Here is a 25,732-nt window from a genome sequence, read left to right on the forward strand (position 1 = left end):
TTCCTGAGAGCCAAAAATGAAAAAAAACAAAAAAACAAAAGAGAGAGAGAGAGAGTTTTTTTTTTCGTTTTAAAGCGAGAAGGAAAATTCAGGGCCGGCTTTTGTCTTTGTCGTCAATAACGACAAACCGAAAACAAGAAATCAAAATTATCAAAAAGGACCAATTTGTGCTTTGGGGGTATTTGTGTTTCGCTTAGAAGAATGGAAAGAAGAAAAAAATGTAAGGAACGTGACCCGGAAGTAGAAGTCTATACCTCAAATAAAAGCGCACGGGTTAGAATTTGCTTTCAGGTAAACAAAGATTTTATTTATTTATTTATTTATTTATTTTTAACTTATATAAAAAAAAGTTCTCTTTTAGCAAAACGTTTCAAATATGCTCTTATTTATTTATGCAGCATGATTTAAAAGCATAATTATATTAGCTGCGTGGAGCGATGACCCTCAATTGGTATGGAGTGGCAAGAGTGCCAAAATGAAATAACAAAAATACATCGTAGAAAACATTCATTTAAATAATTATTGAAATTATTTTTAAATAATTATTTAAATAATTATTTACACTGTGACTTGAATGCATCTTACATTTGTAGATTGTACTGCTTTAAATTTGTCTCAAAACCCCATGTGGTCATGCAACGTGCCTGTAAGTGCGTATAAAGCGATTCGTCCACATATATTTAAGGCTTTGTAACTGAGTGAAAGATGTTAGGTGTGGTTTTAGACAGTTGTACACACAGAAAGAATTTTGAAATGAGAAATGATCAGATTCATGAGCTGAACTGAATACATTGTGCATAGATTTTTTCAGGTTTGGATGTACATTTGTAAAATAGTTTTACTTGTGAAGCATGAGCGCGTGAGCCCTCAAAATACACAAAAATCACTGTACGCATGAATAAATATTTAATAATATTTGAATGAAATGAAACTAGCAGAGAACAGACCTACTTATTTGTCTTTTTAAAACATATATCATGTATCTGGCAAGATGTTTAAGAATAAAAGGTCCATTAATGTGTAATGATTTGGAAAGGACATAAACACTGGACTAATTATGAAAAAGGCATTAAAAAATATGGTACACCAGTATATCAAATAATATTGTTTCATCAACAGAATGTTCTGTAGATTTCTCTGTAAAGCATTATACATTTACACATAATTCTCACAGCTAGAGTTTAGAATTAAGCTGGATCGATATTAAAAACATTAATTCTGGAGTAATGGAAAATATTGGAGCACTTTAATAAATAAGCTTTACCTCAACAAATCAACAAGATATTTAAAAATGATCCCACTACACTCTTACCCCAAAAAATCTTGTGTATTTGGTGAAACAGGAACAGTATTTCCCAATGTTACTTACAGTTTGGGCTGCTTTCCTCTGCCTTTGCTGTTGGTAATTTCATTTCAAATGCAAAGAGTCCACACCACCTATTCAACTGACTGTGACACTGCATTGACTCATTATCAGGGCTCTTTCTGTCTTGACTGTACTGGCTAACCAATCACATGCTCTGAAAGTTAAAGTAATTTCGTAAGCATAAAATAATTAAATAGTGAAATAAATCAATTGTTCTTTTTAGGAAAAATGAATTTATATGTTATGCAATAATGACAAATTTCATCATTTATTGTTATTATTATAATTCTGTATTTAATAAATAATTTATGGCTTTCACATTACACACATTTAATGGCATATATAAGAAATTAATTATGTTTTTAATACATTATTTATTTATTTAACATTTAAATAAATAAATAATTTAATAATTATTTAATCGTGTATTTATTTATTTAATTTTGGCACTTGCGGTGCCCTACAAATTAGGTCTGTATGAACCTGTATTTGTGCTTTAGGCATTTATCAGAAGAGCTGAAAGTCACCAAGGAAACTGGCAAGTAATGAATCAATCAAGACTTATTCATGATCAATAAAAGATTGGACTAATTAAATTTAAGTTAATGTGTGCTGGGTGGTTTCAGCTTTAACTCTGGCAGTGTTCAGTGGTGTGAGAGTAAAGTGGGGAAAAGTAAAAAAACAAAACAACTTTAAGTAGATTTTTCTTTGCATAATTTACACAAGGTACATATAACCTCCATAATGTTTCTCCTGTTGCTCCTGTGTGCAGGTTAGGTCTGCAGTCTAGTTCAGCATGAGATGTACCTCCATGAAAACCGCTTTTAATCTTGATGTTACCTCACTAAGCACCAAATCTTGCTTCATGCAAACCTCTGGACGGGGATGAAATCAGCCCATGGGAGCAGAGGTGATTCAGCAGCTGGCTACATTTCTCATATATTACTCCATAACTCCTAACAGGACACCTCATCACATGACTGAACAGGATGCTTTGCATGTTTCAAGAAAAATGGTTGACCTTTATATCTGGCCAAGAAACAAAGTGCAGAATGCAAGACGGTATGAGATTTTGCATCACTGAAGTGTCTTTTCCATATCTCAGTGCTACATGTGAGTGAGGCAATGATGATTTCAGCAGCTCTCTTATTCACAGGAGCACAGCAGGTAGCTCCGGATGTGTGATTTGGGAGACTTTTACATTCTACCTGACACAACTTCAAAGGGATTTGTGTCTCCTCCCGGGACCAAACTAAGGATCTTTGTGGCATTAAACGAATGTGCAAACCTCTACACCATAGCACCACTACTTAATTCTCTAAAATATAGCAAACTGTCAATCTTAACCAAACTTAAAGCATCATCTTCACAAACATGAAATAACTGAAGGTAAAGACATGAAACAAATATTTGTCTGACACTATTCAAAGTTCGTTTTTATCATGGGGTCAAATCCTGAAATTACTTCCCAAATCAACAAATCTTAAATTGTGTATGTGCTTAAAACAAACAAACAAACCACACATGGCCAGACAGTAACAACTATTTATTATAAACACTGTACATCACAGAGATCCTAACCATTGATCCACATGTACACTACAGCCAACAGCACTGATCTCTTCATTGACCTTTTAAAAAAATATTTTTTTCAACACATACATTGGACCTAGGTCCCAAAAAGATAACTTTTAATCTACTTTATTAAAAACATACAAGTGTCTGTAGTTATGAAAGAAAAACAGTATAATTTAGATATACCCTTTTTCTTTTTGGAGCAGCCATTGACCTGGCGGCGTCAGTGTTCGACAAATATTTGTAAAGTGAAGTCAGCGGCGTTTCACAGTGAAAGCAAACACTGCAGCTGTGGTGCAAGTCAACTGTCCTGCAGCGGAGAAGGCGGACCAGACGAGAGATCGGAGCCAATTGGGACAAATCTCTGAAAAACAAAATCAAGACAAATATTTATTCTGACTGTGTTGTGCACATCAAACACATCCGACCACAGAGAATATTTAAGCTGCTGTCCTGATGTCCGAGTGTTCTGTGCAGCACTCGGATCACACAGAGTCTTATTGTGGTCAGTGTTAAGTGCTTTAAATCTTACATCAGCTACAGAAGGAAAAAACAACAACAGACAAATAGAACTGAAATTAGTAGCACAAACTGACTAAAAGGTTCAATTCGTGCTATAGAAAATTACACCTTATTCCATTTACACAGCATACTTTATACACCTTTAAAGCAAAACCAAACAAGATAAAAATAAAGCAAATGTCGACAGTTTAATATTTATTTACCTCGTCTTGCTGTGTCCGTACTGCAGACGTACACCTGTAAATCGTCCTGAACTGTATTTTTTTCAAATATGGTTTAAACAACCCGTGAATACAGTTTGGAGGTAGATCATTTTGTACATCACGTGTGCAGGGTGAGAAAGTGTGAATTAATGTAGTTTAATAAATAAATAGTAATGTGTAATTGGTGAATAATAACCTTAATCCATTTATAATTCTCATAGCTTTCTTCTGAAGCTTATAAATTGGACTCGTATTTGTTTCTACACAAGTTTCTATGAGGGAACAACAAAGTAGGTGCTCTCCATTTCTCAAGAAAACTCAACATTTTAAGGAACATATTAGCTTATTATTAAATTTGACAGCACCGAGGGTTCGAAGATCGCAGGCATCCAATAACAGATTTTCAGCCTCGATTTCTCTGGGTTCATTGAATCCTTTAATGATATTAAGTTCTGTACATGATGAGATATTCAAAGTCTTCATCATTTTATGCTAATGAACATTTTTCTGAATTTGTTCCACAATTTGTCGATGCAGTTTGAACTTCTGCCTCTCTGAGATGCTATTTTTAAACCCAATCAAGTCATTGACCTGTTGCACATTAACCTAAACGTCTGTTTCTTTTAAACACCACTAACTTTTCCAGCCTTTTGTTGCCTCGTCACAACTTTTAGGATGTTTTGCTGCCTTCAAATTCAAAATGAGCAAAGATTTTTCTTAAAAAGAGACATTATCTCAATTTAAATGTTTGACATCGCCTGTGCTTGGAAACCAGTGCATTTTGTTGTTATTTACATTTTATACAGCGTGCCAATTTTTTGGGAATTGGGGTTTTATAATGATGTGTAAAACCACAGAGGACACATGCTCATCAGATTACCTGATTTTAGTGTCTGTAATTAGCTCGCATATCTTAGACACGTCATTACAGATCAAACGACAGATGATGAAGATGTTTACGGGAAAATGATACAAATGCACAAGCAAACATCTTCTTACGCCACTCTTCATCTGGAAACTAATGGTAATAATGATACCATCTTTAATATGGACGCACTGGTACAGCTGTCTGTTTGTGAGAAAATAATGACGTGTTTAATGTACCTTTGTTTTTTCCTGGACCACTGAGTGTGAAATAAAGATGGATTGATCTTCTTTAAGATATCTTGAGCTTCATACACTGCTGCAACAGTTATTTGTACACCGAGGGTGAAATCTCCAACTGATTTGTGCATAATTATCACACCCAATAATCAAACCGCCAAATATTATATATTTCTATAACTGATCATTAACATTGCTTTAAAACTTTTATTCATGTTCCAGATGGTCTTCATTTGAGCTTTTCTGTGCCACCACATTTCCAAAACATGCGCGCTGTCGGTCTATTAAACTGACTGTTAAGCTGAAATAATACTGAGATAGTGAGGTAAAGAGCCTGCAGACAACCCTAACAATAAGATGATCCCCTATGACACCTTCAGATCCCTGCTGCAACATCACCTGTGTTGTGCAGGGTCTATTTCTTTTATGTTTGTACCATCATGGTTTCCCTTTTCTTGGCTTTTCAAAATGGAATAATTTGAATAAAAGTCACAATTAATCAAAAATCTGAACCTGTGTTGTTCTGCCAACTATCATTTTCTCTAGAAGCACACTCTGAACTGAATACTTCCATCCATCCACTCAACCTTGATCCAGTTCAGGGTTGCACTTTTGCTCTAGTCCAGCTGTCATAGGGCAAAACATGAGGTCCACCCTGGACAGGTGACCAGTCCATCACAGAGCTGACATGGATAGAGAAACACACACACTCACTATCACACCTACGGCCAGTTTAAAGTTGCCACTTAACCTAACACACACGTCTTTAGACTGTGGGAGAAAGCCAGAGAACCTGGAGAGAACCCACTCAGGCAGAGCGACAGCATGCTGGTATTTTCAATTCAATAAAAAAAAAAAAAGAAAAGAAACCATAAAGCAGTGATATAAAGTTTGTTACACTGCAGATTGTCAGAGCTACACTTACAGTGGACTCTTCGAAGTGCAAAATGGAGGCCAGAGGATTTCCACAGGAAGGTCGAAGGGGAGCAAACCCAGGGGGAGCCCCGACAGACGCTGATGTGTAGGTGGCCACCTCCTCGTCCAAACGCAGCTCCTCCAGGGGAGGAAAACGCTTGCGCAACATCAACACTGCAGAACTCACAGAGCAAGTCTTCTGACCAACGAGATCTGCGACAGGAAAAAAAAAAAAATATCTGCAGCCTTCGTAAAAATTAATTAAAGAATCTAATTATTTAATAGCAGGAAAATTGTGTCAATTTTTGTCACTTTTAAAATCAAATATTGTGGTTCTTTTTCTCCTGGCACTCACTTTTAGTCTACACTTTAATAAATGTCACAACAGGCACACAACATTGTTAACCCTTTCCCCCATAAAGACGACACTTGTGGTTTTCACACCACGAAACCACTCGGTTCAGAAAACAGCTTCAATGGTTACTCCGAGTCAGCTTTTAAGAGGTTAAGGGGAGTGTGATCGATCAGAGTTACCTCTGTGCGGGCGCTGAACAGCAGGGGTGATCTTACAGCTCGGTTCTGGCACAGCCGGCACCTCGCCGTGCACTGGCAGCCCCTTTCTCTCTTCTGGTGAAACTGGAGCGCGCTGGTCCTGCAGAGCGGAGTCCCCCAGCTTCTCTAAACGCGGCACTCTGAACAACTTTTTGCCAGTCGAGAAAAAGATAACAGACTCTCTGTGCTGGGCCTGCAAGAACATCTGTTCTCCCACTAACTTCTCCTCCTCCTCATCATCATCATCGTTGCTCCTGCTCTTCTCCTCCTCTTTGTCACAGTGAGATTTACTCTGGAGACATGAATAGAAAACAAAAAATACACTGATTGTTAAGCTACTACATTAATCAGAAGAACTTAATTTAATGTGGATCGGTCGCTTCAAATTCTCACAGCTGAGGCTTGAACTGGTCGCTGCTCGCAATCTTTTTCTGTCACATTTGCGCTCTGCTCTTCTTCTTCTTCATCAAACAGTCTCTGGACCACCTCCTGCGAAAGGTTAAAGGAACTGTAACTGACACAAAATAAAATGTGCATTTGTCCCCAAAATATATTGTAGTTACAGGATTTTTTTAAAGTAATAATTTTTAAAATTATTATTATTATTATTATCTTTAAATCTATAGCGCATCTGTCATTATTCCATGTTAAAAAAAAAAAACTGTTAGAAATTACTCTTACAACTTACAACATGGTTACCCTGCAGGACCAAATCAGCCACCCTACCACAGAGCAGTGTGTGGAGTCTGCCACTCCAACCACAGAGGCTTCACACACTGACTCTGTAGGACTGAAGTCCTCTAAGGAGGCTGAATTTGAGCTCAAATGTAGGATTCAGCAAGAGCAGATTGAGATGCTCCAGAAACAGCTCCTAGCAGCTCAAAATCAGCTTGAAGAGCAGGCCGTTAAACATAGGCAGGAGCAGGAGACACTCAACCTGGAAATCAGTGACCTGAAATCCCAGCTCTGCCCCAACAAGGCCCTTCATGATTTGAAGGTAGATTGAAAGAACCCAAAGCTTCCTCACTTAAAATCCCACAGCAGCACAAAGAACAAAATTCCACTGCTGCAAATGAAATGCACAAATGTGAGCCTCTGAAAGAAAACGAGACTGGAGAACAGGAGAAGATGGAAAAAGAGGACTCACTGCCATCCACTGCAATGTCTCTGCAGGAGCCTCAGAAAGAAAAAGACACCACAGAACAACAGAAGACAGAAAAAGAAGAGTCAGCTGCATTCTCTGTACAGAATCTTTGCAAAGTCTACAAGACAAACAGAAAATGCTCAATGTCAAGGTGGCTGAACTCGAGGCTGAAGTTAAGAGCCTGCCAGAGACTCCGCCAAGTAAGAAGAAGAACAAGAAGAAGCGGAACTGTGCGCGTCCCCAATTTCACCTAATTGGTCTCAACATCAAGTCCTAAAAATCATATTTATATACAACTAAATTGTCAGTGAACATTTGAACCCCTCTCGGTCGAGACAGAAGGCCACTCCTTCCTGAGCCCGGTTCTGTCAGAGGTTTCTCCCCATTAAGAGGGAGTTTTTCCTCTCCACTGTCGCCAAGTGCTTGCTCATAGGGGATTTGGGGGCTTTTTTTTTTTTTTTTTTTTAAAACACCAACCACTGATAAGTTCACTGACATCAAATTTAAGACTCAGCAAATATGGAAAAGGATCATTCGTCATCAAGTGAGGAATCATCCATTTAAAACATGTTTGCTGAGGCATATTTAGTTGTACATAAATATGATTTCTGTCACACTAAGGCCAATCACAGACTAATTTGGACAATTGGTAAAAAAATAAATGAATAAATTAGAAAAATAAAAAAAAAGTAGTTGTGTCATTGTTTCATGTAGATTTCAAATAACATGCCATTTTATGTCAACATATTTCTGTTACATTTGTGGTGCTCGTGCTCTTATATTCTTATGATCCTGTTTATTTGATGAGTAAATCCTTCTGCCTTGCTTCACATATTTACTGCTGCTTGGCTAGCTTTAGTCACGGTAGCATCAGCACGAGTAGAAACAGATACACATCAGAGACATCACATGTAGCTTGTGTTTATGTTCAGAGTGACATCTGATTTAAAAGCAGGCAGCAAAGCACTGAGCAGCATATCAGTCAGCACAGAAAACAAGTGCCATAAATGTCATCTATTAGGCTGGAATAATTTGTTTCTAGTGGCTTCTATTGTAAGTGCTTTACATTTCAGCATGGCATCCTGTATGTGTCCTACACTGAGGACACTTGAAGCTGGTCATTTTCTTAGAATGGAGCTAAAGATAAAACCAAAACAAAACAAAACTTTCATAAGAAATCTTTATTCTGCAGTAAGGGACATTAAAAACCTAATAATGTTATCATTAAAAATATTAAAATGTGAAATAAGAGCAAAATGTATGTTTGATGGTGTCTTATTCTCAGCACTTTTTTCTAATTATTGTTCTCAGAGTTGAGATTTAATTCTTATATTTAACTCAATCAAGAAAGAAACAATTCAGTCTCTTTCCTTGTAATAAGTCAAATTTTCTTCATTTAAGCATAAATTTTAGACAGTTTTTTTCTAGTTAAAACTTTGTTATTGCTACAGAAGAATATTTATTTTACATTTACAATTTTTTTCCTGGGGACCCTGTGACACCCCTTGGAAGAGCCGTATGCTGTGGATCTCTTAAGATGTCACTGCTGGGTTTGTGAGGCCATGTTACTCCTAAATTTCTATCTTGTTCAAAGAGAAGATATAAAACAAAGTTCTAAGCTATTCGACCTTAGTGTTCTCCTTTTTTAAAAAGAATCAATAAAGAATTGAATCGTTAAACAGAATCGAAAATGGAATCGGAATCGTGAAAATCTTATCAATACCCATCCCTACCTGGATTTGTTCAACAGAGTTATACTAGAAGGTATAAAGAGATGCTTAGTGAGGCCTGTTCGCAATGAAGGATGTCTCGCTCCTTCCCCACCGCTCATCACTCCCAAAGTTGGGATACTGACATTGTAGCTTAATATTTTAAAACCAAAAAGCTTTTTTGGTTAAAACTTTTTATGTGTTCACTTAGATTAGTTCCTGATTCCCTTTTATGGTGACTAGTTAAACAATATTTACGTACTTAAGAACATCTTTTGGCACTGCCACACACACACACACACACACACACACACACACACACACACACACACACACACACGAGTGGTATAAAATAATAGGTTAAGTCAGGGTTTCCCATCTCACCTCCTGTTGGGGCTGAAGGTTGGTTTTGCAACTCTTGAATCCAGGAGTGCCGTATGGCGACTGATGCCATTTCTGCAAACAGAAGCATTATGAGTTAACGCGGTGATTGTGCACAACACAACAGACTACCTGGACAGAGTGCCAACATACAATAAATACATACTGACCATAGCAGACAGGGGCTGATGTCTGGTGTTGCGGACTCTCTGTGGGGTCCATTTGTTCAGCGCCGTCTCTTTGAGTGCTGCTGATGCTGCTGCTCAGGAGAAAAAAGCCACGTCACATCAGATTAAAAGGACAACGAGATAAGAGTGCTTTGGGTTTTATAAAGATAACGAGTGGAGCAATGCTGCGTCTTACTTGCTGGCACAGCAGTCGCTTCTGGACGATTTTTTCTAACCGGCACTCTCTGAGCCTGAAGACAGAAGAAATTATTTCAAAGGCAGCACTTAAAAAGCAAAAAAAAAGCAATAACAACAATGTAACAAGTATGAGGAAGTACAGAAGTGAACACAAATTTACTGTGTAGATTGAAGTCGCCCTGCTTGGTGGACAGACTGAACTTCGGGGTGTTGTGCCCACGGGCCCTCCGGCTTTCACTCCCTCGTTCTGGAGGATGCTTTGCAGCGCAGCGGGGTCTGGAGAGAACTGCACAGACTTCACTGATCCTGTGAGAAAAGTACAGACAACAATCATTTAAATAATATGACGTGAGTGTAATACTGAACATTATGAACACCCAACTAACACTGCCTGATGTTTAGTTTGAATAAAATTGGCTTCCAGTTAATGAGACTCATAATTGTGGCATTTTTATTGGGGATTTTACACAGGACGAGAGAACACACACGTATAGTGAGATATATTTATATAGTATTTCAAAGGGACTGCTCGGCCATCTACTATAAAATAAGTCTTTTACAATGTTCACATGTATGTGCCAAGCACATGTTGTGTTCTCCATCTTACACTGACCTGCAGGGGCTCCAGCTTTCTGTCGGCTCGTCATGACGGACACTCGCTGGGGCTGCACACATGATCATTGGACACCTTTAAAAAAATGTTTACCTGCTGCAACTATAGGCATTAAAAACAAGCAAACAAAAAAAAGCATGATAAAGAATGCACCGCTGTGAATCCAACTCACCAAATAGTTGTACGGTTTGGACTGTGGAGTCGTAGGCGCCGGACCTGTGACGCCCACTCCTTCGTTCCGGAGGATGCTAAGCAAAGCCGCATGGTCAGGCTGGAAGTTCTCCCCCTTTTCTATAATGCAAAAGAAAAAAGCCCAAGAGAAACTCTCTTAATATCTTCATTTTCACTAAACAAAATAAATGGATTTCCATGGCTTTAAAGGAGTGAGGGAAATACGGCCTGCAAGCTTTAAGTGATTATCCACAAAATATAGGTGGAAGTTTGTGCCTTAGATGCGATAAATAAACAAGCTTACCACCTTTTGAAGAATTGCACTGCGTGGTCCGACTAGCATGTGCTGTTTTTGAATGGTCTTTTAGACTGAGCAGGTTCATGCTATTCAAATAGACCTCTGCACTGGGAGCAGACTGTGCAGAAGTAGCAGCACTATCAGGACGGGATGACATAGCGGTGGACAAAGATGAAGTCTGAAATGTGCTGGAAGGCCCAGTTGGTCCCGATAGGTGGGAAGCATCTTCTGTTGTCTTTCCGAGAGGCTTCCCTGCAGCTTTGGTTGAGTCCTTGTTGCCCTTTAAAGCGGTTGGATGTTTAGACGGTTTTGTGTTTGCATGAGTCCAAAGCTTTGGGACAGCCAGAGGTTGGTTTTCAGCAGCCGTTCTTGTGCTTTTGGGCTGTGACAGATTAAAAGGTACAGGCCGAGTGAGTGGCTTTTTCTTCGGCGCTTTTCGCTGCAGAAAAAGGAAAATGCTTATTAAACACATCAGACTAACCCGAGTAAATAAAAATATGGAAATCTACAGGATCAAAAGGAGATGCTTACAGCCAGAGGTTTCTCCTCCCACCTGCAGTGGGACTGACTGAAGTCCGAGGGAGTCTGAAGATGGAGGGACTTTGCAAGCACCGGAAGCCTGCTTATACCTGCTTGCAGAGGTGCCTTTTTACCAGTGGCTGAGCTTCCTGGATCTTTGTTCTCAATATCTTTGTTGGAAAGGTGAGATGCTGACATGGGTTTGGAAGGCTTTGGGTCTGCTACCTTTTTGTTTTGTTCATTCTTCATTCTGAAAAAAGAAAAACGGTCAGCTTTGTCACACAACCCAGCTCGAGGCTGGGAAATCACCAGAGGCAGCATGCAAAGGGGGAAAAAAAGGGGGAAAAAACTGATTCACGGACAAAGAAAACCAGACAAGATGGGAGGCAGATACAGGAGAGGAACAAGCTGCCTGACATTTTTAATACCAGTACTGATTTGATACCTGAGATTTAGAAAGGTATATTTTACTATGAGACAAACAAATAAACACGCTTCTGTAGACAGACCAAATAAGTCCCAGCTCTGAAATTCTATATCAGTAACTGCGGCTCAAATCATCAGTCTCACCTCATAAAGTCACTGCGGATTTTATTCTGACTCTGTTGACGAAGGATTGGAGAAGAGTCCATGATGAGGAGATAAAGCTGTGAGGAGCAACTGAAGCAACTAAAGACAGAAAGAAATTAAAGCTGAGCAACCAAAATACCAAACAGGCTTCTAACAAGGGTAGTATGGAGATGGGCAAAAGACACCAAGCATGCAATGAAAACAACAACAAAAAAGAAACACGAGACTTTAAAACGTTAACATGAGCTAATTTAAAGTTCTCAAACAATCTGTCTAATCGTAAAAGCGCATGCCTGTTAGTAACACAGTACAAACCATCGTGCTGACTTGTGAAAATTACCCCAGAGAAGCTAGCTTTACCCCGATCACAACCCTGGCTACATACGGACCTTCTGTGTTCCTATAATTCAACAGAGTATCCGTTTCTTCCTTCCGATCATCCAGTAAAGTATTTCAGACCGGAACAGCTCCAAATGTTTTGGTTTATCGGGTGTTTTGTGCAGATTTAAAAACCACTAGCCCCGTCTATTCTCACCACAGTGGGCTGTCAACTTCCTGGACTCATATGAGTTTGTAAAAAGCGCGCTTTGCCATTGGTCGAAATAAGAATCCGTATCAGCCAATGGCCGCGTGCGCTTTAGTCAGGATAACGTCTTCGACCAATGAGAAATGGAGTTTCATAAACAACTCCATGGTAACGACGCGAAAGTTGTTTTACCACGTGACAGCGTGTCGCCGCGGCTTCCCCCTATGTGCAAAGTACAGACATTCAGAGAAACCTATAATAATAATAATAATAATAATAATAATAATAATAATAATAATAATAATAATAATAATACAATCTACATAAAGCGGAGCCATTTCAAGGATATAGACTTCCAGAGCTAAAGTAAGTGGAGTTTGATTTATTTGACAAATCATGAGGAATATTAGAAGAATTTTAGATTTTTTGTTATTTTTATTTTATTTTCAGATATTTTAATATAAACATTGTTTAAATCAATGGGATCACGTCAGTTACTGACGTAATGGTTTTGTTTTGTTGTTGTTTTTAATTTACATATTTGAATATTGATGTCAGAGGTTCTTAAATTCATTGGACAGCACTAAGGTAAAGTCAAGCTACCAAGCCATTCTGCATTTGTTAGTATTTTATATGCAAATATAAACAATATACGGTAAACTTAGCTAACAAGAAGTCTACATTTAACAGACAGCTGCTAAAGTAGCGATGAGACAAGCTAACTTAACATAAAGCTAATGCAGTGATCTTAGAGAAACAATTTGTGCTGCCCAAAAAATCTTTTAATCATCCGTGAAAATTCACCCTAAGGTTAGAGAAACTGCAAAAAACCCCTAAGAGCTGCATTTCAGACTCTGCAGGCCTAAGTCAGCATGTTAAAGATTAAAGTTCGTCACAGTACGATTAGAAAAAGACTGAACAAGTATGGCTTGTTTGGTAGGGGTGCCAGGCCTCTTCCCTCTCAAAAGAACATGGGAGCACAGCTTTGATTGCAAAATCATATCTGAACAAACCAGAAGATTTCTAGAACAGCAGGTAACATCACCAGTGGAGGGGTGATGATTTGGGCTTGTTTTGCAGATGCTCTGTGGCCTCAGGTAACAAAGTGGGTCCTCTACCAGTTGGAAGGTCAGTGGATCAATCCATGTGGCAAAGTACACTTGGGGGAAGGTACCCCGAGTTTCCACCAGTGTAATCCCAGTGTGAGCGTGCTGTGAATGTTAGAAAGCCTTTGGACATTGATACAAGTACTGTAACAAGGTGTGTGATTGGGTGAATGAGACTTGTAGTAAAAAGTATTTTGAGTGCTCAACTGTACAGAAAGGTGCTATACACATGCAAGGCCAATTATCATTCACTGTCACTTAATTGGCTCTTTATGCCTTATTTATGTTCACACATCAGTGCAGGTATCACCCAAATAAGGAGGACCTTGAAAACAAACTGAAAGATTACTTCACAGAGAAATGAAAGTAAAAGCAGCACTGCCAGGAGCCCATCTAATTACTAACTTAAATAATAAACCTTTATAATGAATGGCAAATTACTTTCTGTCCAAGGTGCACAGGAAGGGGATGGAGATTTTCAGTAAATCAGTGATATAACTTTAGAACATTAAAAATATAAAACTGTAATAACAACACTTTTTGCACAGGCGCATAACTAAACCTAGCAAGACACTTGTAGATTTCTAGGCAATGCATAATGGAGTTTTTTCTTTTAAAATTTTCTAAGGATTAAAACGCTTCTGCCACTGCAGGGCAAGATCTGACGCTGCGGTAAACAGCGAGACCCTCCCTCTTCATCACTGACCACTGTAATCCAGCAGGTGCCGCTGCCAGCAGAACAGTAAAGCCCCATGCCTGCCTGAAAGCAGCAGCACAGCGTGGGTGTATGCCTGTCACCCGTGTCAACAGTAGAGGGAAGAAGAAGAGACGTAGAGGAGGAAACCAGAAAATAACGCTGCAGCAGACATGGACTTGCGGTCTGAGCTGCTTAAATCCATCTGGTATGGTTTCACAGCCCTGGATCTGGAGAAGAGCGGGAAAGTGTCCAAGTCTCAGCTGAAGGTGAGTGAGGGATCGTCTACCTGGAAGATGGAACTAGAGAAACTTTTTTTTTTCCTGCCCGAGAACTTACTCATCTCTTACCGTTTACCCTCGTTTCCTACCTCGTTGCATTTTACATCATGCGGGTTGGTTGTGAAGGAGGTGAAAGCAATTTCAGCAACAAAGCAAATTAAATCTCAAGGTTTACTACTTTTACTATGTGTTTATGTGTCAGGAAATAATGGTGTGCAACGTCTGATACTACTTATCAGAAAACATCATCATCATTAACATTTCCTGTGTAAAACTCCGTTTTTTTCAGCCGTGTACTGCCCAACAAGGAACAAATTTGTTCCCCCTATTTTGAATAAAATGCTTTCAGCTGCTGAAAGAGGGCACAATATGCACCTCTGTCCGGCGCGAGCACGAGAGTAACAGTTTGCTCTCAGTCTGTACATGAATGGGAGCCCTCATCTCCAAGCTGTGCTCACATTGGGCCTCCATGTACCAGCTTGTAGTGCAAAGGGACCCTCTGGCACAGCACCGGGCCAGAGAGCAGCCTGTTGAATAGAGTAGGTTCACAACATGAGGCCGAACACGTCAAAAAGGACATTGTCACAGGGAGAGCAGGGATAAAGTGGACACATGTTGGTGACCGTTGTCTCTTTCCACAGAGCCTAAACGAGGCTACTGTATGTTGCGTTGATCTCATTGTTATGTCACTCGGTCTCGCTGTGGCTCAGACTCCATTTCCAGCCACCTCCACGCTCCTGCGAATGTGCCGCCCGGCGCTCCTGGCTCTCAGCGAGTCAGCCTCATGACTGGGCTTATCCCCCCTCGTGCCTTCAGCCTTCTCTGAGGCGCCACGCTGCTCAGAGGCACTCGCAGGCAAACACTTTGCATGCTTTGGCCTCAAAACTGACAGATGTTGTAGCGTTGGAGACTGGCGACAGGATGTGGTTATGGCTCAACACACAGAGAACCTAGCTGTCTGATAAAATGCACGATACCTCAAGATGTTGCATGGTTTCAGCTGAAGAAACAGAACAAGAAGGAAAAGCGTTTTTTAATCTAACTGTTTTTCACATGCTGTCAGTGATGCCACTGCTCACAAAGAGTAAAGTGTAACACTTGAAGTTTCTAATAGAACTTGGAGATGTTTTCCTGAGCTCGATTTTCATCTTTTTAAACTTTAAAACGGTCATATTGCTTTACTGATGTCGTTCCACTCTTAAACTAGTGCGTCTGAACGGTTTTCCAGGCAGCTTTCCTAGAAAATTAAAGCTTTTTGCTGACTCTGGTGACTCTTTTTTTCCATGTTTGAGCAAACACATTTTTTAAAATAGAAAAAACGATGCAGCAGAAATTTAAAAGTTCAGTTCCTCAAACACTTCCCTGGCCTTCATTCTCTGATTGAGCAGCCAGCTATATAAATATATTTATACATCATGTCACTTACCTTTTTTATTCTACAGAAAGTTTCATCCTTCCTAACTCATGACGTGTAATCTCTTTTTTTAGACACTTAATTATTAATTTGTAGGCGGATGCGGTTAGCAGCCTCACAGGACAACAAATAAAACAGTTTGCACAGTCCTGTGTTGGACAACGAGAACTGAAATGACTTTCTGCTTCAGTGTTTTTCTTTTTTAAACATCCTCATATTGTGATCCTTCAGGTATTGTCTCACAACCTGTGCACAGTCTTGTGTATTCCACATGACCCCGTGGCTTTGGAGGAGCACTTCAGGGATGACGATGATGGCCCAGTTTCCAGTCAGGGTTATATGCCTTACCTCAATAAATACATCCTGGATAAGGTGATTAAAAAAAACCCAAACAAGTGTGCTCAGTTTATTTCAGCATATTGCGAGCCTCATGTGTTTCATAATTCAGACAGCTTTTTTTAAACCCCTGGTCTTGTGTCTTTGTAGGTTGTGGAAGGTTCTTTTATTAAGGAAAACGTAGACGAGCTCTGCTGGACTCTTACTGCGAAGAAAAACTACCAGCCAGACCGAAGCAGCAGCACCATTTTACCAGACAAAGATGCTTTTCGTCTCTGGTGCCTTTTTAATTTTCTCTCTGAGGACAAGTACCCTTTGGTTATGGTTCCCGACGAGGTGGGTTTAACTCTTAACTCTTATCATTAGTACGATGCATTGTTTATCGTATTGAAAATGTAACCGAAAGAGAAAAAAAATCACAAGTGTGTGTGGCAAAAGAAACCCGTTTCCAAACTTAGACCCTAAGCTACTCAACATTTCCGCGCTCTGTTGTTGAGTCTGAGATTGCACTCAGTAATCTCTGACCTAAAAATGCTGTTGGATCTTTTACAAACACCGAGTACACCAGCTGAAAGTTTGTTTCTTGCCACCATGGAACATGGTGCTCATGTCACGCAGCAGTGTGGGCTTGTTTCTCACTTGCAAAGTCTCATTTTGGTTTCCTGTCGTGTATTCTTCACAGCCGCTGCCAAGAGAAAGCCCCAATTTTTCAAGGGCAGGGTCGTTTCTGTCGCCCTCGGTTTAAGAAAGCATTATCCAGTTGTATTTTGGAGCGTGTTTCACACATCAGCCACTGTGCAAAGCACTCTGTGGTGTAGCCAGGGCTACTGTGAGGTTATACTGTTACTAGAGAAAGCCTTATTGGGAAATAGCAAAAGCTGCTTTCAGCTACACTATTAGATACAATTTTTGCAGTTGTGTTTTAAGCAGAAGGATTCAAACTACAAATAAAAGTGTAGTAACAAAGTAATATTAAAGCATTACTGTGAATTAGTCCTTAATAAGCAGGTGATGGTCACTAAAAATGGTAAATTCAGTTTTAAATACTCCTTAAAACTGCACACAAAGGTGATTGGTGTAATATATAGCTTGCTTGAGTGCAGCACAGCATGCAGGGACAGTCCAGCTGAGTTATTAATCCTGTCTCTTTCCATGCAGGTGGAGTACCTCCTCAAGAAAATATGTATGGCTATGAGTATTGAGTTCAACTGTGTCGAGTTAGAGGACTTCTTCTCTCAAGACTCAGTGCAGCAGAGTGGAATTACTGTTTGGACGTTTCTAGAGATGATGAACTCCGGGAAGGTAACCAGAGGAATTGATGCGAGCATCATCAGCATGGCTATAGAGGAAGTGTACAGGGAAATAGTTGGTGACGTCCTCAAAGAGGTAGGAAACTGATGTGCCTCCAGAATGCTGTTTTTGTTCCTCCCCGGTGAGATTTATTTCAGTGATCTGTGTGTCGGTTTGGCTGCGTTCAGGGCTATCTATGGAAAAAAGGCCAGCTGAGGAGAAACTGGAAGGAACGGTGGTTCACCTTAAAGCCGAGCAACCTGTCCTACTACACTGGAGAGGACCGCAAGGACTGCCAAGGCAATATAGCCCTGGATGAGAACTGCTGCGTGGAGGTAAACAGCTGGAGAGATAATCATCTGTGACAGCTAGAGAAACTCTTAATAACAAAATCTCCACAGCAGAAATACTAAAGCAGGCGTTTAAATGACATTCAGGCAGTGGTTCTCAGTGTAGGGCGGGGACTTCCCCAAGGTGCTACACTAAGGTTTTTTTGTAGTTTTATTTTTTATCACGCCCCTCATCTTTGATTTAACTTGTAACTTACTACAAAATTTGAAATCCTGTCCCTCCAAAGGTTAAACAAGACAAAAAAAGGGGAGCAAGTACAAAATCCAGCAAGACCCTGGAATCTGGTCAGATTAAATGTAATTCATACATTCAGTTTATACCTTTAATTTTATATATTTCAGTTTCTTTTAAGTCAAAATTATTGCTTCACGTTTACAAGAGCAAAGAATTTTTTTTGGAGTCTGAGAGAAAATGAGACCGCCCTCACAGTTAAATCAGCACAAGTCATGTCGACATTAATAAACATGCTATAAAGAGAAGAAATTTAAACGTGAAATGTTGCTGAATAATCCCACTTTTACTCGGTGGCTCATGATTTTCTTTTAAGATGCGGGATGAGCAAAGGTGACACCGAGCCTCTCTCAAATGACTAAACTACCTTTCATAAAAGGAAGTAAATAACTGCAAAATCCAAAATCTTTCTACTCCAGTGCTTTGACTTGTGTTGGCACTGCTTCATATTTTGGGTGTCATAATGAAACAAGGTAAGACTGAAAACTGAAGCTTGCCATGGGTCATATTAAAAACAAGATTTCCTCACAAATCTCGCAGAGCTCAAGGGAACTGAGGTGATTAGCGTGCTAGCCTCACTCCTAGCTGAAAGTGAAGCAGAAGTAAGAGTGCAGCGGTTGCTATTTAAGGTGTCTTGGTCACTTTTCGTGTGGACACAGCCTCAGTTATCATACTGCGTAATACACTTGCAAGAAGGAAATTGGAAACTGTTATTAGGTTCTCTGCATTTATTGCTCATAAAATGTGGTCTGAAATTCATCCCAGTTACAGTCAAAGATGACTAAAAGCGCAATGAGATCTATTCTTGTATCAGCTCTGAGTAATTAATCGCAGAGCAGTAAGTGAATTCCTGAGTGTAGTAACTTGTAGATCCCCTCCTTAGCAGTCACAACATCCATCACATGCTTCCTGTGGCTGTTCGTGAAATATTGCAACATTTCTGGGACGTCTTGATTGATCAGCCCTCTTCAGCTCATGCCACAGACCATTTGTTGACTGGTCGCATTCGGTGTCTGGACTTCCACGCGTGCAAGTCATTGTGGCGTTAATCATGGCGAAGTACGCATGCCGAACAGCCCCAAACTATGACTATGATGAGCGATACTCCACCTACCGTGCTTTGCAATTAGGAGGAGGTTTCATCGTGGGTGTGCAGTGCCCTTTCCCCCCCGCATTGCATGAAAGTTCACGTTTGTCTCGGCAGTCCACACAGCGTCACCCCAGGTTTATTACAGAATACACAGGTGGTCCTCAAGAAACATGAGCTCGTCTTTACGATGGTTTTTGAGATTAGTTGGACTTGATGAGTACACAGTAAGAATCAGCTGTAAACAAAAGGTATTTCCTCATATGAGGACTAATGAGGGTTTATTTCACAGAATAATACAATAAAGCATGAAAAACTTTATTAAGCATGAATGAAGCCAAAACGTAATCATGACAAAGTCTCATTACGATGACTTGATTTGTTTTAGCACTTGTTTCTTTATAGAGTCCTTTAACTATTTCTCTTCTTCTTCTTGATGAACCACGTTTGATTTGGCAAAAACTTGATGGCCTACCTGATACAGGGTCATTATCTTAAAATATTGATTTCCATTTTGGCCTTCTCTAATATTTAAGGTTATGGTACGGTTAAGGTTATCACCTGTGTAGATGATGTAGACCTCAGAGGGTTAACACTACTTCGGTTTTGTGTAAATGCTGCATTGGACACATTAACTAAGGAAATGAGAGTTGTGCAGGTGCTTTGCTGTTAGCTGCTCTTCTTACCTCTTTGAATACTCAGGTTTGTTCTCTTGTTGTGATCACCGCAGCACGCCAGGCCCCAGGGAACTAGCAACACTCTTAATATCCCTGCCTTGTATTTTATTGTGGACTGATTAAATACCGAGGCCTCTAGCAAAGCTGTTGTAACATTTTCTTGCTTCTCTTTATGCTTCTTATAAATCCCTAAGGAATTTACTGTGATCGAAGCATGGGTCACACCTTTAACTGGAACATCTTATTGCAAGAGGATTCTTTTAAGAAAAATCTCGAGCAAAAAGTTTTGCATATTGTTTCCAGCCTGGAACGTGACTGATGACTCATTGTGTTCATAAAAGACATTTAAAGTACAGCTCAGATTATGATCATTACAATGGTGACTTGGAATAAGTGTAGACCACAATATTGCAAAAATCCTGGCAATATAAATTCTTGCATGAATAACTAATTGAGTCACAAGTTCATCACTTCACCCAGCATGTGATACTTCAAAGGAAGCTGCTGAAATTGTGTTATATTGTAGGAAGCAGATGTTTTTTGAGCTTTCAGAGTTGTTAGAAAAATGTCCTTTTCCTGTAATTGATGTTTTTCTCCTTTATTTTTACAAAATAGACTCAAAAACTGCAAAACCATTCACAGTTAACTACTCAGTATTAAGAGATAAACTGGGTGTCCCTTTTTTGAACAGGTGCTGCCAGACCGAGATGGGAAGAGATGCATGTTTTGTCTTAAAACCCTCTCCAAGACGTATGAAATGAGTGCGTCAGACACCAAACAGCGACAGGAGTGGACTACAGGTTAAAAGAGACTCTCATTCATCAATTCACATCAATTTTTAAAAGCTTTAATTATTTATTTAGATGTTAAACATCAGTGTCTTCTTTGCAGCCATTCAAACGGCAATCAGGCTGCATGTGGAGGGGAAGAAATCCCTCCACAAAGATCTGAAGCTTAAGCGACGTGAACAGCGTGAGCTTCGGGAAAAAAGGCGACAGGCCAAGGAGGAGGAGCTGCAGAGGCTGCGGGCCTTGCAGGAGGAACGGGAGCGCAAGCTGGCGGAGCTGGAGCTCCTGAAGGAGGCGCAGAAGCAGGCTCAGGCCCTCCTGGAGCAGGATGAGCAGAGGAGGCGCCAGCAACACGAACAGCTTCAGCGTGCCCTGGAGATTCAGCTCCGTGAGGCTGAGGAGGTGAGCATGGAAACAAAGAATGAAAGATTTTAAAAGCATAAAGATGCAGATCGACTTTAACTTGCTTCTTTCTGTGTGTTACAAGGCCCGAGTCAGTATGCAGGCAGAGATGGCTTTGAAAGAGGAGGAAGCAGAGAGGCAGAGGAAGAGGATCCTGGAGTTGGAGGAGATGCAGAAACGTTTGGAGGAGGCGCTGCAGCAAGAGATTAAAGCCAGGCTTGATGAGGAGGCCTTCCGCTATGCTCAAGCAGGGTAAAGTTGTTTAAGCAGCTAGCCAGGTGTGCAGTGCAAAAAGCTTAGCGCAGGGTGGTGGAGGTTGTGTTGTGTACAAGCAGCATTTAATAAACTCTGTTGCTGAATTAGTTCACATTGCGTTATGTTCCTGAGGAAGTTGAGCTGCAAAGAGGAAGTTGTTTAACGCTGCAGCCACCTAGACCATTGTCATTGCACTCTCGATTTATCCCATCCCAGGTCCAAAGTACCTCGCTGATGAGCCCCCTGCATTTATCACAAATGATCTATTCAAAGTCTAACTTCTTTGCATTCTACATCATGCTCAGGTTGTTGGCTGAGGAGGAGGATAAAATGAAGGCTCTGATGAACCTGCAGGAGGAACAGGAGGAGTACATTGCGAAGACACAGAGGGAGAAGCAGGAGCTGAAGCAGGAAATGGAGGCCAAATCCCGGGCCCTGGAGGAGGCGCAGAGACAGCTGGAGGAGGTTCGAGCCAACCGGCACAGAGTTGACCAGGACGTTGTGGTAGGTAGAAACCCTGACACTGACCGTGTGACTCAGTTACAGCATGTTATCGAAGCTAATACCCCTCAGGCCTCAGGCCCCTAATACCACTGCAGACCCCCTGAACATGGAAAAAAATAAGTGAGCTTCTGCTGCTTGTCGTTTTTAAATAAATCACCACAGAATGTGTTGATGAGATCAGCGAGAGGCTGTCCTGTCGCAAGAGTCACTGACAATCTGACACCAAACCAATAAACAGAAGTTAAGTTCAAAATAGGCGCTTAAAACAACACACGAAAGCATCTCACGAGCTACAAAAAAACAACCACCCACCCATCACAGTCCCTAGTCATCAGATAAAGTTAGATAACCAGGAAGTGCTGCAAGTATAACTTTGAAATTCATAATGATAAGACAGGATGCCAGATGGCAGAGACTTTAATGAGACTAAACAGACTGCCATCGTGATCAGTCCCTCAAAAGCACATCAGTTATGAACAGGATTCAAACAGGACACCATTTTTTTTCTCTTGTTGAGTGGTGGCTACTCTGTCTTTTTATTACTTTCATTATATTTGATTTTATTTGACAAAATCTGGCCTTGAGAGTGGCAGTAGTGAACCTTAACCTTATTGAGATGCAAAGTTTAACTTTTTAATAAATTGACCAGTTTTAGTGGTTAAAATACCAGCAGCACTTTGTTTATTTATCAGGTCACAGACAAAGAGCAAAAAGGAAGCGAGTTCACGTCTTAGTGGCTCTTCTGGGTACTTTTCAACAGATCGAGGTTTTTGGGAAGCGTTTGTCAGTTCACTTGTTTATCAGTAGCCGCTAAGCTCTTCTTCTCCGGCAGGCCGCCCAGAGGAAACTTCGGCAGGCGAGCACCAACGTCAAACACTGGAATGTCCAGATGAACAGACTGATGCGGCCGATCGGACCTGGCGGTATGTGTCCTTGCCTGCTCAGAGACATGACAGACATGCACCGTTTCAAGACCAGATTTTCAAATGTTTCTTGCTGCATTATACCAGCAGAGAAGTGTTAACCACTTCTAGCCCTGTTGTGTTGCAGCCAGGACTGATGTGACCATTTGCTTAGCTCAGGGGCTGTGAAGTTTAGGTCAAAATAGGTGGTTCATATATTTCATTTTGAACTTCTGCAAATATACTTCCTTAAATTTGATACTATACTTTATTTTAACTGTGAATTCTGTTTTTATTTTTGGTTTTTGTTTCAGCCTAAGTCTGATTTCAATTGTCCGTTTTGTTGCTTTCATTTTCAGAGAAGAGACCATCGCTGGGAAGCTCCTTCACGAGCTTCCAGATCCCAACGCAGCGAGACCCCGGGCTGCGTCTCAGGAGTTCGGGATCGGGGGATCGGGAGGAGAGCAAAGAAAATGTTGACAGCAGAGCTGGATGTGATTTAGACAAACGTCACTCTCATGCATCTAATGGCGACATGGATATCCCCTAAATGATGAGTCATAGAGACTGCCTCGTCACAGGAAGGGCAAGAGATGGTTGTCATGTTTGTGAACAATATGAAAGCGGCGGGGATATAGCTGAATTTACCGTACTACCACGTCTACTAAATGCTGAAATATTACTGACCTCGTATCACAGACAGCAACAGTTTAAAAACATTTTAACGAGAGTGCGTTTTCCAATATCTCCCCTTCTCAAATAATCCTTTTCTGCCGCCTGTGTGAGGCCTGACGTGAACATAACTGATACCTCAGCGGAAAGAAAATGAGCGGTAAGAAAGATCCTGAAAGTACAAGGTTAGCTCTGGTGTTCAAAGAGAAAAGCCTACATGCACACAGGAAGCTCATTTTTGTGCAGCTCTGTAACTTAGACGGATACCAATGTTTCATTTCTATTGGTACAATTTTCGAGGTTGTGGGAGGTGGCTTAGGTTTTTTTGATCTAGAAACTTGGTTCAGTATTAAAGTTTACCACAATTTCACTCCTGATAAACAGGAAAGAGAAAGAAGAGGCGTGAAAGAAAAAAAAAAAACTGTCATGACCTTCCTGTTTTTAATGTCATTTAACATTACTGTAAATAAAGAGAGTGAAGTTTGAAGCCGTACCTGCATCTTTACTGTGTTAAACTTAGTGCATTGTGCAATTCAAAGAAACTTTAAGGCAACTTTTTGTTTCAAATCTTAACCTGGTGCTTCACACAGTGGAAAAGCTAAATAAGAGTTTGCAAAACGAGTTGTAGTGACGCAGACGTGACAGAAATGCAAAAGACCACACGGTGTGGAAGTAAGAGTCGCAGACACTGCTGAAGTTGCACACTGCACATCCGCTTCGGTTTGAGTTGGAGTCTGCTTCACTTCTGAGGCCTTAAATGTGTCATCTCCGACTAATCTGACGCCTTCCGGGGACAAAACCTTCAGCTGGCTCACATGAGCAAACAGAGACATCCCCTGACAGGTAATGCAAACTGCATGCCAACTGCTGTATGTGCCAGTGTACTAATGCACAGTTTTAAGCAGAGGTGGCAACAAGTAGAAGCACAGATAGTAGTTTTGAAACATACTCCAGTAAAAGCTGAAGTACTGTTTCCACTTCTTTACTCAAGTAAAAGTGGAAAAGTACTGGCTCTGAAATATTCTCAAAGTAAGAGAGTAAAAAGCAGCTCTTTGAAGAACATTTCTTCCACCTACTTTTGTGCAAATCTTACTGAACCCTGTGCTATATTAATGTAATAATTAAATAATATTAGTAGATAGGAAAACCAGCTTGATTTCTGTTAAAATTTTATTTCTAATAAAGGCTCGGCTTGAATCAGTTAAGAAGAACACAAGCAGAGAAAAAATGAGGCTGTGATCTGCTTACCTGTGCTGCTGCAGCTGCTCTGAGGTTTACTGCGCCTTGTGGATTTACACACCTGAATTTAGCTGATGTTTCATGAGTTGTCCTGGCTGATCTCCATCCTCTACTGACAGTACACTGTTTAATCTTCCAGTTTATCAAACACCACTGAGCTTGTGTGTTTGCTGTTGTTTGTTAATCGGATAGAAAAATTGCATTTGAAATTACCTGCCACTTAAAAAAAAAATTACTCGTTTTATGTTCGCTCCTTTTTTGCAGGGCCGGAAGTACCACAACCGCAACTTATGGACAGCCTCAGTCGTGTTGTGCCAAAAAATAAATAAATAACTAAAAATACCAGCCCAGTTTAACCTCCGACTTTGGCACACAGTTTTGCTTGTTTCCTCTCTTTTTGTGCCACATACCCTGGTGATTATTACACGAACAGGACTGCCTTTCATGTGTTACTGTTTAGACTGTTTGATGTTTAAAGGCCCACGCTGACAAAATAATAACTCTCTTCAAATGCCTTAAACCAAAAGTAACAAGTAGAAAGTACCGATAATGGTTTAAAAATGTAGGAAGTTAAAGTAAAATGTTGCCAAAAGCACAGTGAGAGCAATTGATGACTATTTTATGGGTTTTTTTTTTTCAATTTTTGAATAATCACTCTAATATTTCCCTAATATTAGATTTGCCTGATAGTTGTTTATTTAAACAACAGTTAATTTAGAGATATCATCTATATAAAATCTCTCTTCACTGCAGTTTCTGGTGCAGCAGAGCAAAATCTAAGCTGTGTCTCTCATTTGGCATACAGTGCTAAATGGAAGCTTGTTTCTGCATAAAAGACTGCTTTGTTTTCTGTTTTTGCTTTTTTGGGCAAAATTTGGAGTTATTCCTTACATATTTTGTGATTTCTCACTCATTTTTTTCAGATAGTAACCCCATTTTGAATTCATAACCCCCCAAACTGACAAAAATA

At 40.2% G+C, this 25,732-nt stretch overlaps 2 protein-coding genes across 6 annotated transcripts; one reads left to right on the forward strand and one right to left on the reverse strand.

Annotated features, from left to right (window-relative positions):
* Nucleotides 1–2,895: 2,895 nt before the first annotated feature.
* Nucleotides 2,896–12,604, reverse strand: troap (trophinin associated protein). 4 transcript variants are annotated; one of them, XM_085444087.1, is made up of 14 exons: nucleotides 12,397–12,604; nucleotides 12,008–12,106; nucleotides 11,450–11,687; nucleotides 10,928–11,357; nucleotides 10,622–10,740; nucleotides 10,450–10,501; nucleotides 9,997–10,142; nucleotides 9,835–9,889; nucleotides 9,642–9,730; nucleotides 9,475–9,546; nucleotides 6,631–6,726; nucleotides 6,220–6,529; nucleotides 5,696–5,898; nucleotides 2,896–3,305 (listed from the first exon to the last, which is right to left on the reverse strand). In XM_085444087.1, exons 2-14 carry the CDS (start codon nucleotides 12,067–12,069, stop codon nucleotides 3,243–3,245), a joined length of 1,935 nt encoding a protein of 644 aa, XP_085300213.1. In that variant the 5' UTR covers nucleotides 12,070–12,106; nucleotides 12,397–12,604; the 3' UTR covers nucleotides 2,896–3,242. The 4 variants fall into 4 exon arrangements, with proteins under 4 accessions (XP_085300213.1, XP_085300210.1, XP_085300211.1 ...); XM_085444084.1 differs by having other exon boundaries at nucleotides 10,925–11,357; nucleotides 12,397–12,603; XM_085444085.1 differs by having other exon boundaries at nucleotides 10,925–11,357; nucleotides 12,543–12,595.
* A 145-nt stretch (nucleotides 12,605–12,749) lies between these two features.
* On the forward strand, nucleotides 12,750–24,010 carry LOC146684040 (differentially expressed in FDCP 6 homolog). 2 transcript variants are annotated; one of them, XM_085444047.1, is made up of 12 exons: nucleotides 12,750–12,899; nucleotides 14,293–14,602; nucleotides 16,260–16,400; nucleotides 16,515–16,700; nucleotides 17,523–17,750; nucleotides 17,843–17,989; nucleotides 20,692–20,800; nucleotides 20,892–21,190; nucleotides 21,276–21,442; nucleotides 21,751–21,949; nucleotides 22,782–22,872; nucleotides 23,211–24,010. In XM_085444047.1, the coding sequence occupies exons 2-12, from the start codon at nucleotides 14,507–14,509 to the stop codon at nucleotides 23,399–23,401; spliced, it is 1,854 nt and encodes a 617-aa protein (XP_085300173.1). In that variant the 5' UTR covers nucleotides 12,750–12,899; nucleotides 14,293–14,506; the 3' UTR covers nucleotides 23,402–24,010. The 2 variants fall into 2 exon arrangements, with proteins under 2 accessions (XP_085300173.1, XP_085300174.1); XM_085444048.1 differs by having other exon boundaries at nucleotides 14,359–14,602.
* The last annotated feature ends 1,722 nt before the right edge of the window (nucleotides 24,011–25,732 follow it).

The sequence above is a fragment of the Copadichromis virginalis genome, linkage group LG20, assembly GCF_057382275.1.
Source record: "Copadichromis virginalis isolate Kocher_CV1m ecotype Utaka linkage group LG20, C_Virginalis_male_GT1.1, whole genome shotgun sequence".
NCBI classification, from domain to species: domain Eukaryota; kingdom Metazoa; phylum Chordata; class Actinopteri; order Cichliformes; family Cichlidae; genus Copadichromis; species Copadichromis virginalis.